At 38.9% G+C, this 20888-nt stretch overlaps 1 protein-coding gene across 3 annotated transcripts in view; it reads right to left on the bottom strand.

The window, feature by feature from the left end:
• The window catches only part of ralgps1 (Ral GEF with PH domain and SH3 binding motif 1), a 155067-nt gene that overhangs the window by 88606 nt on the left and 45573 nt on the right, over positions 1–20888 (bottom strand). For all 3 annotated transcript variants that reach the window (XR_012369656.1, XM_073867733.1, XM_055167598.2), the window contains one exon: positions 906–1032. Coding sequence is in view for 2 of the 3 variants with exons in the window: in XM_073867733.1 (XP_073723834.1) it covers positions 906–1032 (127 nt within the window). In the remaining variant the exon portion in view is untranslated. The remainder of the gene's footprint in view (positions 1–905; positions 1033–20888) is intronic.

The raw sequence follows: 20888 nt of genomic DNA, 5'->3' as shown, positions 1-20888 counted from the left end.
AAAAAAATCTGGGGCACCATTCACTTTTTCCTACTATGGAAGTCAATGGTGCATTGGTGCCCCAAATCGGCTTGTTTAGAAACATTCTTCAAAACATATTTTATAAAAGTTTGGAACAACAGCAGTGTGAATAAATGATGAATTTAAATTTTTTGTGAACTATCCCTTTAAGGTAGAGTGTTGTACTATTAAGGTAGGATATATGCAGACTTGTCAATAGCCTTGTCCTTTCAAACGGCTTTAATATTCAATTCAATTCAATTTATTTTTATATACCACTTTCACAAATACATTTTCCTGCTAATAATCTAATCTAAAATAAAAACTAACCTCAAACTATGATTATGAGATTATGAGCAAAGTTTTTTTTACATGGCCTTACACAGTTAATAAAGATATCAAGGTTATATGTTCTTTACATAAGATAGGATTATTTTATGTAGAAAACAGTAAATCACAAAAAAAATTAGATTTTAAAAGTGTTTTTACAGACTGGGTCACCTATTTAGGGTGCACGAAAAACACCAAGAAAAATGCATGTGCAAATGGCATACAACAGTCTTATAATGCCTTATAATGAATTTCCGCAACACAATTTATATTAGTAACACACTTCTCAATCAGTACTGAACTAAATCGGTTTAATAAAACACCCTCTGCTGGTCACAGAGCCCTGCCAACACCAATCATCTACAGGTGCGAACCATTTAGATGTCATATTTTAAGGGATTTATTAAAGCATCAGTGTACAGATAACTGAAAACTGGATGAAGTCCCATTGGGCAAGATGTTTTGGTAAGAGCCAAGGATGAATACAGTTACCAACTGTGAAAATATATAACATACCGACTGTGCAAAAAATAAAACATTCCACGTTTGATTTGACAGATTCACCTTACACTCACCCAAGTAGGGAATACAGGGGGTCATTTTGAGGGATCTGATGTACTCTCTCATGCGGTTGTAATTCTCCTCCTTTGACGTAAGGAAATCCAGCTTCTCGAATGTTGCCTTGTCCTTTCGACTGATCAACTGTGCAGAACACAGGAAAACAAACAGGAACAACAATTTAACAGACTGTCTGTTCTGATTTGTGGTGTAGACAAAAAAACTACTGATCTAAACAAGGCCAATGTCATTTTTCCATCCGCAAACATGTTGAATATTAAAGGCAATACATAATTTTGGGAGGTTGATGAAGTTGTGTTATGAGAACTCAGGGCCCGAATTACAGACCCGCTCCAGACATACAAATATGTGCTGTCAGCACAGGATATAATTCTCATTAATGGGTAAAACAAAGTTATATGAAACAAATTCAGTGTTATTTTTATGAGAGGAATAAATCTGGCCAACACCTCCATTTAACAGCACATGTGCCACTGAATGCCAGACAGCAGCACAACCATGTGTAAAATACCTGTTAAGATTACATAACACATTAACCCTTAGAATTCAGAAAGAAACCTATACGATCTGTGCACATCTGCTTTAGAAAGAAAATGTTAACTCCCAAATGTTTTCAGGGAAAGTATTAACTCAACACTTTTGCAAGCCAAGGAGAGGCAGGTTTCCAAACACTTTAAACAGCTTGTTGCTGAGAGCACGCTGTGTTCAGAAGTGATATTATACTGTCTATCCAGAGTACTGTTAGTGTTACTGCTCATTAATGTTCACGTGTTAACTCAGCATGTACAGTATAATGCCCTTGGACTTTCTTTGTGACGTCTTGTCTCGTAAATTCCCATAGACCCCCATATTAAAATGCCCAACTTTACAGTAGAAAATAAAGCAATAAGCCCCAAGAAGCAGTGGGTTACCAGTGCATTTTATAACGGCTAAGGGGCGTTGTTAGGCACGACGCGAAGCGGAGTGCCTAAAACCCCCTTAGCCGTTATAAAATGCACTGGTAACCCACTGCTTCGCGGGGCTTATTGCGTTTATAAAACGGTTGCTTCAAATTATATATAGCAGGATTTCATATAATAAAACACAGCAAATAAGTTGTAATTATATTAGTACAGATATTAGTCTTCCGCCAAACAAAGTAGTTCCTCAGACTCAAGTGTGTCTGCAACAGAGCGGTTCCCAAGCAAAACAGACGGAGCAAAGACACAATGAAAATATGATTCATTAAGACTGTGGTGTTTATTTTCATAAATTAACATTCATCTAATTTATACATTAACATTTATACCGTGCAACTGTTGACGTGTGGATCAAATATGCTTGGAAGCATGCTTAACACTTTCCCTGCCAGCGTTTTTTAAAAGAGTTGCCACCCAGCTTTAGTTAAACATTAATGCCTTCCAGAAAAATGTTCTTCTTTAGATATATAAACATACAATATATCAAATGAAAGAACAGACCCTCTGCTTTCAAACAACAAAATAAAAACGTTTCACCCTACCTTCAATTGTTCTTTTATCCTCTCAAATTTTGAGCAAAATGTTGGGATAATTCCATTTCTGTGAATGACTTTTGTTAGAGATCCGATTCAGATCGCTGATCAAAAAATACACTTGAGTTTTAAAGTGTTGAGTGAAAGCATCAGTGTTTATGTTGTGTAAGATCGCCACCACTGATCAGTGATCGCCACCCAGTGGATAATATACGGTACAACTACTCCTCACGGAAGCATTAATCAACAAGAAAACTCAACAATATTTATTGACACTTATCTGGATATCGCCATTAATTGTTCAATTGTTGAGGATTATAATTAATACAATATAATATAATTAGCCCACCCAATAAATCAAAATTGACAACAAAATCCGACATTTTGACAGTTATTTTCTACAGTACACAACAACAGTGGCGCAGTGATACAAGCTATGTAATACGGTTTGAGCCGTGGGTTTACCGGTGAGTTTTATCACAGCTGAGAACGCGTTTCAACCAATCAGAATGAAGAACCAGAACTGGCCGTTTTATAATAATGTTTACAGCCTAGTACAAAAAGTGTTTTTGGTCCATATAGCTAAGTTTGTACTTCATGACAACTGTGAGGGAGGTGAATTTTTTATAAATCATCCTTTTAAATTATATTTAGCCTTAAAGTTCTGCATAATTAAGAACGTGGCCACTTAAGTGATGGGTAAACTGCCACTGCTACCCTTAAACTAGACAGCTTCACCAGCCTCAGCTTCACCAACGTCTCGCCTCTTTACCCATTTTCGGTAACCAGCAAGTGATGCGCGGTGACGTGCGGCCAAGATGGCGATGGCAGGCACCCCTTACTATTGGCTTCTTAACATAATCCAGCGTCACCGCCATATTGGTTTGGTCTTCTCACTCTACTCTAGTATTAGAGTCAACCAGCAGCATCGGAGAGCGAGCAACTATGCAGACTTTGCATTCTAATACTATAACGTGTTTTTTTTGGTCGAGCATCCAGCTAAGATTGATATGTGTGCTTTTTGAATAGTCAGTAGCAAATTCCTTAAATATGAAAACATATGCACAGGCCGTGAGTCAGAAGCGACAAATGCATTACCCAAATTGTGGCATTCACCCGACGCAAATTTCTGTCTATTCGCATCTTTGCATTGACTTTGTATGTATGTATTTATTTATACTTACCTACTCAACCAAATAATTTTTCGTTTCATGTTCTTTAAAAAAAACCTCACATTTTGTTTAATGTCACACTGATGACATTACGTGTGAATGTGTGCATGCGAATAAGCATGCAAAATGTCTGATAAAAAGTGAGGTCTGTAACAGCCTGCAATAATCTATTAGTATTACAACAGCTGTGTTTATAATATTTGGATACATTTATAATGCAACAGCTTTGTTTTTTCAGTTCTTTCATAGTGAAGCAATGCAGTTAGGGAGTGATAAGATTAACAGACAGTAAATGGTCTCTCTGTGTAATATAAATTTATCCAAGCGTTTAGATGTTGGCCTAAAACTTAAGTTAGGAATTTAATAAGCACCAAAATGGATTCTTCAACTGGAAAGCTTTTGCTCTATATAAATGCGTTCTTTATCTAAAAGGAAGTGCTAGGGATTTTGGTTTATTTTAAAATGTCCTGAGAAAATCAATAGCATGCAGTTAGATTGCAACTTGGTGTGGAAAAGAATAATATTATGACAAAGAGTTGAAAAACTAATGGGAGCCAAGGGAGACTCTTTATACCATTTTAAAGAGAAAACTAATTACAAAGCCATTATTCATGATGAACAGGCTAAATGATGCTTACAGTAACGTGTTTCAGTAAATGTGATTTCCATCTAAGTGTATGAATGCAAGTGTGAATGTGTCTAACAAGCTTAGCAGCTGTACTCTGTCATTTTCTGCCTCAGTTAGATCTACCAAAAACAAGTTTATTATCTGATGACCTTCACCAACAAAATAAAATATTGTTAATAGCATATTCCCATGGTGTGATTTTTTTTACAGTAACGCATAACTGGCTTTGATTATAGAAATTAACTCATGGAGGCCAGAAGTCAATGCCAGATCACAGTTAAAGCCTCCACACATCAGCAGGCGTAAAGACGGCACGGCGCTGAGCTCAGGGTGCATTAGTTTCCACTTAGCCTATGCATTTTGTTGAGGATGAGGCTTTCAGCAGAGAGCAATGCTGTTATATGCCAATAGGTCAATTTCATCTTTCTTGTTTAAATTAGGATAAAAAAACATTAAGGGGATTATTTTTATTTTTTTTTAAAACAATGAGGCTTAAGTTTAAAAATGGGAAAGGGATTTCGAAAACAAGAACTGCTGAGAATATGGAAAATGTCGTTGCACAAGACTTGTTACACTGAGGATACTTATAGGAATCAATGAGCTATGTATCTTGCTGTCAACAACCCCTGTCTTCTCTCATCTCATTTCCAAAAGCTTTACCTCTTTCATTCTACTGTCAACAGCCCTTCAAGCTCTTTTATTGCCTCTCTTCTCCAAACATTTTCTTTTGTTCTGACTCTTGTCTCATTGTTTTTCTACCTTATAAATCACTGTATACTGTCCTAATATCAGAATAAAGTTACATTTCTGGCTAAACATTTTACAGTGCAATGTGCATGTATTATATTCTGTCTTTTACTGTGTGTGCTTTTTTTGTTTGGGTTTCCAATAATGTTCGTCTGAGATGCATTGTTATTGTCTGTTGATCAGTGTCAGATGTGAAGTGCCTCAATCTGAGTTTACATGATTTAATGTCTGCATGTTCTTGCTCAAGAATTACAGTGGCTGTACCATTTCCATTGTAAAGAATTGGACAAATATTAAAGATTTAAATTGTTTGGCTAAAAGTAAGCATCTAAAGTGAAAGTAACAGAAGCGGTTCCGCCCCCTGCAGGCATTTGTTATAATGCATAATTCTGTTTTTTTAATTATTTTTTTATTTTTTTATATTATTTAAAGAATATTTTCTATAATGTGTTTACATGTTTTGATACCTTTGATATGCATTTAGGGATGTGCTCAGTTACTGGAATTTTCACACACAACCATTACTAGGGTTTACAAAGAATTGTGTGAAAAGGGAAAAACATCCAGTATGCGGCAGTCCTGTGGGCGAAAATGCCTTGTTGAAGCTAGAGGTCAGCAGAGAATGGCCAGACTGATTTAAGCTGATAAAATAGTAACTCTGACTGAAATAACCACTTGTTACAACCAAGGTATGCAGCAAAGCATTTGTGAAGCCGCAACACGCACAAACTTGAGGAGGATGGGCTACAACAGCAGAAGACCCCACCGGTTACCACTCATCTCCACTACAAATCGGAAAACGAGGCTACAATTTGCACAAGCTCACCAAAATTGGCCAGTTGAAGACTGGAAAAATGTTGCCTATTCTGATGAGTCTCGATTTCTGTTGAGACATTCAGATGGTATAGTCAGAATTTGGCGTAAACAGAATGAGAACATGGATCCATCATGCCTTGTAACCACTGTGCAGGCTAGTGGTGGTGATGTGATGGTGTGGGGGATGTTTTCTTGGCACACTTTAGGCCCCTTAGTGCCAATTGGGCATCGTTTAAATGCCACGGCCTACCTGAGCATTGTTTCGACCATGTCCATCCCTTTATGACCACCATGTACCCATCCTCTGATGGCTACTTCCAGCAGGATAATCCACCAAAGCTTGAATCATTTCAAATTGGTTTCTTGAACATGACAATGAGTTCACTGTACTAAAATGGCCCCCCCCAGTCACCAGATCCCAACCCAATAGAGCATCTTTGGGATGTGGTGGAACGGGAGCTTCGTGCCCTGGATGTGCATCCCACAAATCTCCATCAACTGCAAGATGCTATCCTATCAATATGGGCCAATATTTCTAAAGAATGCTTTCAGCACCTTGTTGAATAAATGCCACAGAATTAAGGCAGTTCTGAAGGCAAAAGGGGGTCAAACACAGTATAAGTATGGTGTTCCTAATAATCCTTTAGGTGAGTGTATATGTAAGATATATCTGTAACTCTAAATGTAACCGCTGTCTTCCTCTCAATTCACTGCCTGCCCACTACAGGAAATCAGCAGTTAATCTTTAAATAAGTGGAAACAAGGCCTTGAAGTTGAGATTCAGAAACTGGCTGGAACAAATGAAATAAAGAATTACTCACTCTGCTTTGTGCCATAAGCAGTGAAACATAAACCATTCACAAAGAAAGTCACTACAGTTAGCCAGCAAACACATAGAAGTGGCTTTTCATAATGAATAGATCAATAAGTGCAATGTTAAAATTAAACTGGGCTATACTTTAATGTGCACTTTTTCCTAAATGTCCTTAAAAGAAATACCAGATACGAATCTGCATATCACTGTAGCTCCTAAGTACATTCAAAAGATTAAAAGAAGGCTAATGAAATAAAGTGATGGATTGTGACAGCCCTGTGATAATGTCCTCAAAGAAACATAATTCTGTGGCAGAACTGAAATTACATACATCACCTAAAAATACATTAAACACATACAGTAACAGGACAGTCAGTGAACATCTTATAACATTACTGCAGACCAGCCAGATCCTAATGTTTGCCAATCTACTGAAACCTCTCTGCAGACGAGAACGAATGCTGGCATGTGACATGCTTTTCTTTAGTAAGACTCATTATGGGATGCATAAATTTTGCATTTCTTTTTCACTAGGCATATATTAGGGACAGTATGCATTTCTCTTACATGGTTTCTGTTTTTGTTGCATAAACCACAAAACCAAAACCACTTAAAGCATGACTTATTGTTTTAAAGGAAAAAAGATGTTAATGCTGTAATAGGTAATTTGCTGTATCAGTAAATATGAATAAATTACACTGATGAATTAAATATAGTTAGCATATAAATAAAAAGTAATTTTCACTTATTCTATCTTATTTAAATGTCAAAATCATTGTCAAAATACCCTTGTGACAAAGCCACATGCATTGCTAGAGAGTTAGGCTTGTGGTATCAGACACCCGTCCACGCCACAATTACTTACAAATAAAACGCTCATTCCTTTTCCATCTTTTCTCAATTTGGAGAAATGTTGTGGCAAGATCTGGAAAGTCAATGCTGGCAGTTTCACTTTTCCCAGATTATTAAGTTTATTGAGTTTAAACACCACTGAAAATTAGTATCAGAAAATAAACCTGCTAGATCTGAAATCTCATTTGTCTTGCAGTGTCATTTACTACCCATTCACTGCATTGAATGTCCGTGAAACCTTATCCGTTTACACCTTGTATTAAATAACATGCATCTCAAAATAAAGCGCACATGTAAGATTAAAATGAAGAGATCTTGCAATCAGATGGACAGTATGCAGTAGGCATGCGATGACCTTCAAGTTCACTCCCAAAGAAAACAAAGAGGATCAGATAATAAGTCAGATCAATGGTAAATGATTCATGTTCCCTTGCCTCTTGAGAAAAGTGGATTTAATTTACAAATCAATGTATGATGCAGAATAATGGGTTTAAAGACATGGAAAATAAAGACATGCAATGTGGTACACAGAGCTGTAATACAATAACATCTGGGGAATAAATAAATATTATATTGTACTTAAAAATGCTGCATTGACAATAGGAACATTATTTAAAGCAACACTATGTAGTTTCCATGTAAAAATGACTTACAGCTCCCCCATGTGGTTTAAAAGCGCAACAGTGCCTGGTATCAGACACTCTTTTGCAGGCAGGGGAAGGGGAGGGGCTGTGTTTCCTACCCTCCACCGCCACTTTTAGAGTGTGCTTGTAGCAGCTAGGAGGCTGCTTAGGTTGCAGCAACAGTACAATTTGTCCAGTTAAAAGTTGTTCTATCATTGAAATAATTTTAGAGACATTATTTAAAGGTAAAAAAAACTACATAGTGTTGCAAAATCCGATACCCGCCGTGTTATTCTGTCATCTTTTCTCCCTTTTTTCCAAAATGCGATAAACGCCAGTCCTCCTTTTCTGCAAAATGTAATAAATCCGCTTAACCAATCACAGCGCACCATTTCACGCATTGTAAACAATAATGGCGGCCCTTGAATACACACAGAATCCTAGTTTTCCTCATCTACTTTGTACTTCGTGATCAACAAACAAACAAAAACAAAATAATACTTTTGATGGCATTGATAAACCTGTGGTGGTTTTCTGTGGCGGGGAAGAAACGTGTTGTAAATATGACAAAGTAAGTGTTTTGATTAATGCCATTAATGTTGATTTTTTTAATAAGTGTATACCACAAGTCAACTAAATGAATATAACATGGCAAAGATGAATGCACATTTATATATTGATTCAATAGATTTATAGCATTTTGAAAAAAAAATTGTCATGAATTTATTGCATTTTGTGGAAAAAATAATCTGTTTTTATAATAAATCTTTTAAAAACAAATTATGGATTTGAATTTATAAGGTTATTATAACCTAAAGATGCTATGTGAAAGTTTGTAACAGAAAATAGTGGTTTTCATCTTGTCACTTTCTTGGTATAGAAAACACATTTTTACACAAATTATTGCGTTTTGGAACTACACTGGTGTATACCAGTGTACTGGTGCATTACTTTAACGTACACTATTATTTCTGATGAGCCTTACTCATAACCATATAATATTAACTTCACTTGTCAATTTTATTTATATTCAAGTTGTGCTTTTGTATAAACAGAGCTTATGCAGTTTAATGTTTTTCCTCCAGAAAAGCCAGAGGTTTTAAGACCTCAATTTGTGGTAATGCAAACACTTATAAATAGATTTTAAGCTTTGGTAATAGTAAACAAAGGCCTTGGAAGAAGCTCATTCAAAATTGTCCAAATCAGGAAAATGGGATCAAATGGATTCACTCTCTCACTGTAATAATGCATTCAGACTGCTGTGTGCTCTGTTTATCTACATCTCTGCAAATAAGATCAATGGAAATCCAAGAGTACTGGGGCTCTCTGGAGAAAGAAATACAAACACAGCACTGGCGGCTAAATCACAGCAGCAAACAGCTACTATTTAGTGGTTAAACACAATACATCCCCTGTGAACAGAATATTAAAAGAGATTTTTCTCTCCCGTAAAAAAATACCACTGAAAATCCCTGCGTAGTTTGTGCTGTAGAACGTTTGATAGTCTTTAGATCACAAATAAAACAATCAGATATGTAGTCTATATTTTTTAAACACATTTTAAAAAGGGTTTTCAGGTACAGACTGTACTAACTGCACAACACAACTACACAACTATTAGTACAATACTAAAATATTACTTCTTTATATACTTCTCTGTAAATGCTTGCATGTACTTTAAAGTAATGAATTAAATGTAGGGCGCAATATTTAGTGGTCATAAAATCTAATTTCTAACGTAATGAGTAATGTACTCCAATCCGGCATCTAGTGGTACGATTGTGAATTGCAACCAACGGCTCAGTCCACAGCTCACCCCTCACTTTCTAAATGCATAGAAAAGCTACAGTAGCCGGCACAGGACAAACATGTCATCGTCTGAGACATCGTATTGACAAAACACGCTCTATGGAACAGTTTAGTCCATTCAGGGCTGGCCCGAGGCATAAGCGAACTAAGCGGCTGCTTGGGGCCCCATGGCCCCCCAATCGTTTATATTTTTACAATTAACTGCATATTTTTACAATCAGGCGTCACGGCGTACATGATCGACCCACAGTTCGGCTCGCATGCAATTCGTGGATTAATACGCACATTTAAATAGGGAAAGTTTATCATTTCATGTGTTTCAAAAACTTGCAAAAGTGATTTTAAACCATTTAACCTGCAAAAAGGTGCTAAAGTGAGCAGCTTTCTGGACGCACATGCGGTTGAATTTTGTCAACTGCATGTGCATACATTTGAGGAATAGAGCACGAAAAAAACAACGTAACGTTTTTATGCTGCACCATTTGTAATTTGTCCTCCGTCTGTGTGTGTGGGCGCACATGTTTAAGTGCACTCAGTAGTGCACACATGGAGAGATGCGTTTCAGAAAGCAAGCGAACATAAAATCTTTCTGTTCTTAACAGGGCACATACAAACAAAATGATCTCCACAGTATTCTTTTTCCAATAAAAACATTTGTTTATGTCTTAGGTTTATATATAGATTAGGCTGAAACCAGGTCCTTGCTTCTCTTAAAGAGACAGTAACCTTAACTAGATAGAAAAGTTTGTTGACAAACTTTATGTTGGCTTGACAAAGCCTGGCCTGAACGTTAAAAAACGGTTTGACAGAAGTTTAGTTTAGTAGGCTATCTGGCTGTTAGTATGTTTAAGTATGAAGCTAGCCTGATTTAACATAAAGTTAGCATGATTAGCCTGAAGCCAGCATGAAGCTAACATGATTAGCATGAAGCTAACATGATTAGCATGAAGCCAGCATCAAGTTAACATGATTAGCATGAAGCTAGCATGATGCTAACATGAAATAGCATGAAGCTAGCATGATGCTAACATGAATTAGCATGAAGCTAGCATGAAGCTAACATGATTAGCATGAAGCTAGCATCAAGTTAGCATGATTAGCATGAAGCTAACATGATGCTAACATGAATTAGCATGAAGTTAGCATGAAGCTAGCATGATGCTAACATGAATTAGCATGAAGTTAGCATGATGCTAACATGAATTAGCATGAAGCTAGCATGATGCTAACATGAATTAACATGAAACTAGCATGATGCTAACATGAATTAGCATGAAGCTAGCATGATGCTAACATGAATTAGCATGAAGCTAGCATGAAGCTAACACGAATTAGCATGAAGCTAGCATGAAGCTAACACGAATTAGCATGAAGCTAGCATGAAGCTAACACGAATTAGCATGAAGCTAGCATGATGTTAACACGAATTAGCATGAAGCTAGCATGATGCTAACACGAATTAGCATGAAGCTAGCATGATGCTAACATGAATTAGCATGAAGCTAACATGATGCTAACATGAATTAGCATGAAGCTAGCATGAAGCTAACATGAATTAGCATGAAGCTAGCATGATGTTTAAATGAATTAGCAAGTTAACATAATGTTAACATGAATTAGCATGAAGCTAGCATGATGCTAACATGAATTAGCATGAAGCTAGCATGAAGTTAGCATGATTTAGCATGAAGTTAGCAAGATTTGTTATGAAATTAGCATAAAAGCTAGCATGAAACTAGCATGAAGCTAGTATGACTTAGCATGAAGCTAGCATAAGGCTAACATGACCAAAAGAACCAACCCCCATGCCTCTATGATGTTCGGATACAGAGATATAAGGCTTTGTTTATTATGTTGCTAGGGTGCTCATATTTGGTTGCTAGGGGCGTGGCTTAATACCGCAATAAGAATCCTCAGAGACTGATTGGATGCCTGAGTAAAATGAGCCCACCCCCATGTCTCTGTGACACTCTGCTGCAAAGATATCCATCTGGGCATTTTATAATGGCAGTCTATGGAAGATGTTGCTAGGGTGCCCAAAAATGGTTGCTAGGGGCGTGGCTTAATAGCTATGGGACGATCCTGAGAGACTGGTTGGATACCTGAGTAAAATGAGCCCACCCCCATGTCTCTACGACACTCTAAAGTGAAGATATTCCATCTGGGACGCTTTTATTCCCTTATATGGGCATGTTCCCTGCCCCATTATAAGTCAATGGGGAAATTTGGGTGCCTCTTACACCCCAGGGGTGAAACTTACATCCCAATATGATGTATGTTCTTACAGAGCCTGCCAGCCTCTTTAAATGTGGTAACCCACAAGTTTCTACAAATTCCTCGCTTGCAGCTATGACCCGTCAAAGTTGGTCGTAATGTTAAGTCAATGGAAAATTTGGGGTGTTTGAGCGCCCCGTTTAGGAATTCGGTAGGTCCCATCAGTTAGAAAAGATATAGCATAAATCTACGTACCAGTCTTAAAAGTTTTGTAAAGTTTTGTGGGTGTAGCTTGAAAGCTCTAGGAGGAGTTAATGTTAGAAAAAAGTGTGAACAGAAGAATAATAATAACTAGATAGAAAAGTTTGTTGACAAACTTTATGTTGGCTTGCCAAAGCGTAGCCTGTACGTTTAAAAAGGTTTGACAGATGTATAGTTTAGTAGGCTATCTGGCTGTTAGTATGTTTAAGTATGAAGCTAGCATGATTAGCCTGAAGCTAGCATGAAGCTAACATGGTTAACATGAAGCTAGCATCAAGTTAGCATGATTAGCATGAAGATAGCGTGATGCTAACATGAAATAGCATGAAGCTAACATGATGCTAACATGAATAAGCATGAAGCTAACATGATGCTAACATGAATAAGCATGAAGCTAACATGATGCTAACATGAATTAGCATGAAGCTAACATGATGCTAACATGAATTAGCATGGAGCTAGCATGATGCTAACATGAATGAACATGAAGCTAGCATGATGCTAACATGAATTAGCATGAAGCTAACATGAATTAGCATGAAGCTAGCATGATGCTAACATGAATTAGCATGAAGCTAGCATGATGCTAACATGAATTAGCATGAAGCTAGCATGATGCTAACATGAATTAGCATGAAGCTAGCATGATGCTAATTCATGTTAGCATGAAGCTAGCATGATGCTAACATGAATTAGCATGAAGCTAGCATGATGCTAACATGAATTAGCATGAAGCTAGCATGATGCTAACATGAATTAGCATGAAGCTAGCATGATGCTAGTATGAATTAGCATGAAGCTAGCATGATGCTAACATGAATTAGCATGAAGCTAGCATGATGCTAACATGAATTAGCATGAAGTTAGCATGAAGCTAGCATGATGCTAACATGAATTAGCATGAAGCTAGCATGATGCTAACATGAATTAGCATGATGCTAACATGAATTAGCATGAAGCTAGCATGATGCTAATATGAATTAACATGAAGTTAGCATGATGCTAATATGAATTAGCATGAAGCTAGCATGATGCTAACATGAATTAGCATGAAGCTAGCATGATGCTAGCATGAAGCTAACATGATGCTAACATGAATTAGCATGAAGCTAGCATGATGTTAATATGAATTAGCATGAAGGTAGCATGATGCTAACATGAATTAGCATGAAGCTAGCATGATGCTAACACGAATTAACATGAAGCTAACGTGATGCTAACATGAAGCTAACATGATGTTAACATGAATTAGCATGAAGCTAGCATGATGCTAACATGAATTAGCATGATGCTAACGTGAATTAGCATGAAGTTAGCATGATGCTAACATGAATTAGCATGAAGTTAGCATGTTGCTAACATTAATTAGCATGAAGCTAACATGATGCTAACATGAATTAGCATTAAGCTAGCATGATGCTAACATAAATTAGCATGAAGCTAGCATGATGCTAACATGAATTAGCATGAAGTTAGCATGATGCTAACATGAATTTGCATGAAGCTAACATGATGCTAACATGAATAAGCATGAAGTTAGCAAGATTTATTATTAAATTAGCATGAAGCTAGCATGAAACTAGCATGAAGCTAGTATGACTTAGCATGAAACTAGCATAAGGCTAACATGACCAAAAGACCCAACCCCCATGTCTCTATGATGTTCGGATCCAGAGATATAAGGCTTTGTTTATTATGTTGCTAGGGTGCTCATATTTGGTTGCTAGGGGCGTGGCTTAATACCTCAATAAGAATCCTTAGAGACTGATTGGATGCCTGAGTAAAATGAGCCCACCCCCATGTCTCTGTGACACTGTGCTGCAAAGATATCCATCTGGGCATTTTATAATGGCAGTCTATGGGAGATGTTGCTAGGGTACCCAAAAATGGTTGCTAGGGGCGTGGCTTAACAGCTATGAGACGATCCAGAGAGACTGATTGGATGCCTGAGTAAAATGAGCCCACCCCCATGTCTCTACGACACTCTAAAGTGAAGATATTCCATCTGGGACGCTTTTATTCCCTTATATGGGCACGTTCCTTGCCCCATTATAAGTCAATGGGGAAATTTGGGTGCCTCTTACACCCCAGGGGTGAGACTTACACCCCAATGTGATGTATGTTCTTACAGAGCCTGCCAGCCTCTTCAAATGTGGTAACCCACAAGTTTCTACAAATTTCTCGCTTGCAGCTATGACCCGTCAAAGTTTGTCGCAATGTTAAGTCAATGGAAAATTTGGGGTGTTTGAGCGCCCCGTTTAGGAATTCGGTAGGCCCCATCAGTTAGAAAAGATATAGCATAAATCTACGTACCAGTCTTAAAAGTTTTGTAAAGTTTTGTGGGTGTAGCTTGAAAGCTCTAGGAGGAGTTACTGTTAGAAAAAGTGTGGACCAGAAGAATAATAATAATAATAATAACTAGATATTAAAGTTTGAGGACAAACTTTATGTTGGCTTGACAAAGCTTGGTCTGAACGTTTAAAACAGTTTGACAGAAGTTTGACAGAAGTTTGGTTTAGTAGGCTATCTTGTTGTTAGTATGCTTCAGTATGAAGCTTTTTAAAATAAAGCTAACATAATTTAGCATAAAGCTAGCATGATTTAGCATGAAGCTAGCATAATTAACAATGAAGTTAGCATGATTTAGCATAAAGTCAGCATAAAGCTAACATGTTTAAAGACCCAACCCCCATGTCTCTATGATGTTCTGATGCGAAGATATAAGGCTTTGTTTATTCCGTTGCTAGGGTACTAAGTATGGTTGCTTGGCAGAAAATTGGCATCCAATAATGATCACACTTCAAGCCACAAGTAAAACGGTCCAACCCCCGTGTCTCTAAGATGTTCTGAAGCGGAGATATAAGGCTTTGTTTATTCAGTTGCTAGGGTACTAAGTTTGGTTGCTAGGGAGAAAATTGGCATCCCATAATGGTCACACTTCAAGCCACAAGTAAAACGGTCCAACCCCCGTGTCTCTATGATGTTCTGAAGCAGAGATATAAGGCTTTGTTTATTACGTTGCTAGGGTACTAAGTTTGGTTGCTAGGGAGAAAATTGGCATCCCATAATGATCAACCTTCAAGCCACAAGTAAAACGGTCCAACCCCCGTGTCTCTATGATGTTCTGAAGCGGAGATATAAGGCTTTGTTTATTCCGTTGCTAGGGTACTAAGTTTGGTTGCTAGGGAGAAAATTGGCATCCCATAATGATCAACATTCAAGCCACAAGTAAAACGGTCCAACCCCCATGTCTCTACGATGTTTTGATGCAGAGATATAAGGCTTTGTTTATTCCGTTGCTAGGGTACTAAGTTTGGTTGCTAGGGAGAAAATTGGCATCCCATAATGATCAACCTTCAAGCCACAAGTAAAACGGTCCGACCCCCGTGTCTCTATGATGTTCTGAAGCGGAGATATAAGGCTTTGTTTATTCCGTTGCTAGGGTACTAAGTTTGGTTGCTAGGGAGAAAATTGGCATCCCATAATGTTCAACCTTCAAGCCACAAGTAAAACGGTCCAACCCCCGTGTCTCTAAGATGTTCTGAAGCAGAGATAAAAGGCTTTGTTTATTCCGTTGCTAGGGTACTAAGTTTGGTTGCTAGGGAGAAAATTGGCATCCCATAATGATCAACCTTCAAGCCACAAGTAAAACGGTCCAACCCCCATGTCGCTTAGATGTTCTGAAGCGGAGATATAAGGCTTTGTTTATTCCGTTGCTAGGGTACTAAGTTTGGTTGCTAGGGAGAAAATTGGCATCCCATAATGATCAACCTTCAAGCCACAAGTAAAACTGTCCAACCCCCGTGTCTCTAAGATGTTCTGAAGCAGAGATAAAAGGCTTTGTTTATTCCGTTGCTAGGGTACTAAGTTTGGTTGCTAGGGAGAAAATTGGCATCCCATAATGATCAACCTTCAAGCCACAAGTAAAACGGTCCAACCCCCGTGTCTCTATGATGTTCTGAAGCTGAGATATAAGGCTTTGTTTATTCCGTTGCTAGGGTACTAAGTTTGGTTGCTAGGGAGAAAATTGGCATCCCATAATGATCATACTTCAAGCCACAATTAAAACGGTCCAACCCCCGTGTCTCTATGATGTTCTGAAGCGGAGATATAAGGCTTTGTTTATTCCGTTGCTAGGGTACTAAGTTTGGTTGCTAGGGAGAAAATTGGCATCCCATAATGTTCAACCTTCAAGCCACAAGTAAAACGGTCCAACCCCCGTGTCTCTAAGATGTTCTGAAGCAGAGATAAAAGGCTTTGTTTATTCCGTTGCTAGGGTACTAAGTTTGGTTGCTAGGGAGAAAATTGGCATCCCATAATGATCAACCTTCAAGCCACAAGTAAAACGGTCCAACCCCCATGTCTCTTAGATGTTCTGAAGCGGAGATATAAGGCTTTGTTTATTCCGTTGCTAGGGTACTAAGTTTGGTTGCTAGGGAGAAAATTGGCATCCCATAATGATTAACCTTCAAGCCACAAGTAAAACGGTCCAACCCCCGTGTCTCTAAGATGTTCTGAAGCGGAGATATAAGGCTTTGTTTATTCCGTTGCTAGGGTACTAAGTTTGGTTGCTAAGGAGAAAATTGGTATCCCATAATGATCACCCTTCAAGCCACAAGAAAAACGGTCCCACCCCCGTGTCTCTATGATGTTCTGAAGCAGAGATATAATGCTTTGTTTATTCCGTTGCTAGGGTACTAAGTTTGGTTGCTAGGGAGAAAATTGGCATCCCATAATGATCAACGTTCAAGCCACAAGTAAAACGGTCCAACCCCCGTGTCTCTAAGATGTTCTGAAGCAGAGATATAAGGCTTTGTTTATTCCGTTGCTAGGGTACTAAGTTTGGTTGCTAAGGAGACAATTGGCATCCCATAATGATCACACTTCAAGCCACAAGTAAAACGGTCCAACCCCCGTGTCTCTATGATGTTCTGTTGTGGAGATATAAGGCTCTGTTTGTTCAGTTGCTAGGGTACTAAGTTTGGTTGCTAGGGAGAAAATTGGCATCCCATAATAATCACACTTCAAGCCACAAGTAAAAAGGTCCAACCCCCGTGTATCTAAGATGTTCTGAAGCGAAGATATAAGGCTTTGTTTATTCCGTTGCTAGGGTACTAAGTTTGGTTGCTAGGGAGAAAATTGGCATCCCATAATGATTACACTTCAAGCCACAAGTAAAACGGTCCAACCCCCATGTCTCTATGATATTCTGTTGTGGAGATATAAGGCTTTGTTTATTCCGTTGCTAGGGTACTAAGTTTGGTTGCTAGGGAGAAAATTGGCATCCCATAATGATCACATTTCAAGCCACAAGTAAAACGGTCCAACCCCCGTGTCTCTATGATGTTCTGTTGTGGAGATATAAGGCTTTGTTTGTTCAGTTGCTAGGGTACTAAGTTTGGTTGCTAGGGAGAAAATTGGCATCCCATAATGATCAACCTTCAAGCCACAAGTAAAACGGTCCAACCCCCGTTTCTCTAAGATGTTCTGAAGCGGAGATATAAGGCTTTGTTTATTCCGTTGCTAGGGTACTAAGTTTGGTTGCTAGGGAGAAAATTGGCATCCCATAATGATCAACCTTCAAGCCACAAGTAAAACGGTCCACCCCCGTGTCTCTAAGATGTTCTGAAGCGGAGATATAAGGCTTTGTTTATTCCGTTGCTAGGGTACTAAGTTTGGTTGCTAGGGAGAAAATTGGCATCCCATAATGATAAACCTTCAAGCCACAAGTAAAACAGTCCAACCCCCGTGTCTCTATGATGTTCTGAAGCGGAGATATAAGGCTTTGTTTATTCCGTTGCTAGGGTACTAAGTTTGGTTGCTAGGGAGAAAATTGGCATCCCATAATGATCACACTTCAAGCCACAAGTAAAACGGCCCAACCCCCGTGTCTCTATGATGTTCTGAAGCGGAGATATAAGGCTTTGTTTATTCCGTTGCTAGGGTACTAAGTTTGGTTGCTAGGGAGAAAATTGGCATCCCATAATGATCACCCTTCAAGCCACAAGTAAAACGGTCCAACCCCCGTGTCTCTATGATGTTCTGAAGCGGAGATATAAGGCTTTGTTTATTCCGTTGCTAGGGTGCTCATATTTGGTTGCTAGGGGCGTGGCTTAATAACTCTGTAAGAATCCTGAGAGACTGATTGGATGCCTGAGTAAAATGAGCCCACCCCCATGTCTCTATGACAGTGTGATGCAAAGATATCAATCTGGGCATTTTATAATGGCAGTCTATGGGAGATGTTGCTAGGGTGCCCAAAATGGTTGCTAGGGGCGTGGCTTAATAGCTTTGGAGAGATCCTGAAAGACTGATTGGATGCCTGAGTAAAATGAGCCCACCCCCATATCTCTACGACACTCTAGAATGAAGATATTCCTTCTGGGACGTTTTTATTCCCTTATATGGACGTGTTTCCTGCCCCATTATAAGTCAATGGGGAAATTTGGGGGCCTCTTACACCCCAGGGGTACAGCTTACACCCCAATGTGATGTATGTTCTTACAGAGCCTGCCAGCCTCTTCAACTGTGATAAGCCACAAGTTTCTACAAATTTCTCGTTCGCAGCTATGACCCGTCAAAGTTGGTCGTAATGTTAAGTCAATGGAAATTTTGGGGTGTTTGAGCGCCCCGTTTAGGAATTCGGTAGGTCCCATCAGTTAGAAAAGTCATAGCATAAATCTACGTACCAGTCTTAAAAGTTTTGTAAAGTTTTGTGGGTGTAGCTTGAAAGCTCTAGGAGGAGTTACAGTCAGAAAAAGTGGGGATCAGAAGAAGAATAATAACTAGATAGGTACATTTCCTGAAGAAAATGTGAAGTGGTGCTTGCCGTGGCAAATTTCTGGGGACAGTACATGATTACACTTCCAGTCACGAGTAAAACGATCCAAACCCCGTGTCTCTACGATGTTCTGATGCGCAGATATAAGGCTTTGTTTATTTGGTTGCTAGGGTACTGTATTTGGTTGCTAGGGAAAAATTTGACATCCAATAGTGATTACAATCCGGGTCACGAGTCAAACGGTCCAACCCCCATGTCTCTACGATGTTCTGATGCTGTGATTTAAGGCTTTGTTTATTCGGTTGCTAGGGTAGTGTATTTGGTTGCTAGGGAGAAAATTGCCATTCACTAGTGATTACACTCCGAGTCACAAGTCAAACTGTCAAACCCCCATGTCTCTACGATGTTCTGATGGGGAGATATAAGGCTTTGTTTATTTGGTTGCTAAGGTACTGTATTTGGTTGCTAGGGAAAAATTTGACATCCAATAGTGATTACACTCCGAGTCACGAGTCAAACGGTCCAACCCCCGAGTCTCTACGATGTTCTGATGCGGAGATATAAGGCTTTGTTTACTCTGTTGCTAGGGTACTGTATTTGGTTGCTAGGGAAAAAATTGGCATCCCATAATGATTACACTCTGAGTCACGATTCAAACGGTCCAACCCCCGTGTCTCTACGATGTTCCGATGCGGAGATATAAGGCTTTGTTTACTCTGTTGCTAGGGTACTGTATTTGGTTGCTAGGGAAAATATTGGCATCCACTAGTGATTACATGCCGAGTCACGAGTAAAACGGTCCAACCCCTGTGTCTTTACGATGTTCTGATGCGGAGATATAAGGCTTTGTTTATTCGGTTGCTAGGGTAGTGTATTTGGTTGCTAGGGAGAAAATTGCCATTCACTAGTGATTACACTCCGAGTCACAAGTCAAACTGTCAAACCCCCATGTCTCTACGATGTTCTGATGGGGAGATATAAGGCTTTGTTTATTTGGTTGCTAAGGTACTGTATTTGGTTGCTAGGGAAAAATTTGACATCCAATAGTGATTACACTCCGAGTCACAAGTCAAACGGTCCAACCCCCATGTCTCTAGGATGTTCTGATGCGGAGATAAAAGGCTTTGTTTACTCTGTTGCTAGGGTACTGTACTTGGTTGCTAGGGAAAAAATTGGCATCCCATAGTGATTACACTCCGAGTCACGAGTCAAACGGTCCAACCCCCGTGTCTCTACGATGTTCTGATGCGGAGATATAAGGCTTTGTTTACTCTGTTGCTAGGGTACTGTATTTGGTTGCTAGGGAAAAAAATTGGCATCCCATAATGATTACACTCCGAGTCACGAGTCAAACGGTCCAACCCCCGAGTCTCTACGATGTTCTGATGCGGAGATATAAGGCTTTGTTTACTCTGTTGCTAGGGTACTGTATTTGGTTGCTAGGGAAAAAATTGGCATCCCATAATGATTACACTCTGAGTCACGATTCAAACGGTCCAACCCCCGTGTCTCTACGATGTTCCGATGCGGAGATATAAGGCTTTGTTTACTCTGTTGCTAGGGTACTGTATTTGGTTGCTAGGGAAAATATTGGCATCCACTAGTGATTACATGCCGAGTCACGAGTAAAACGGTCCAACCCCTGTGTCTTTACGATGTTCTGATGCGGAGATATAAGGCTTTGTTTACACTGTTGCTAGGGTACTGTATTTGGTTGCTAGGGGAAAAAATGACATCCACTAGTTATTACACGCCGAGTCACGAGTAAAA

This window comes from Misgurnus anguillicaudatus, chromosome 5, assembly GCF_027580225.2.
Source record: "Misgurnus anguillicaudatus chromosome 5, ASM2758022v2, whole genome shotgun sequence".
Taxonomy (NCBI): Eukaryota; Metazoa; Chordata; class Actinopteri; order Cypriniformes; family Cobitidae; genus Misgurnus; species Misgurnus anguillicaudatus.
The sequence above is the reverse complement of the archived record's forward strand: the minus strand, read 5'-3'. Positions and strand labels throughout refer to the sequence as shown.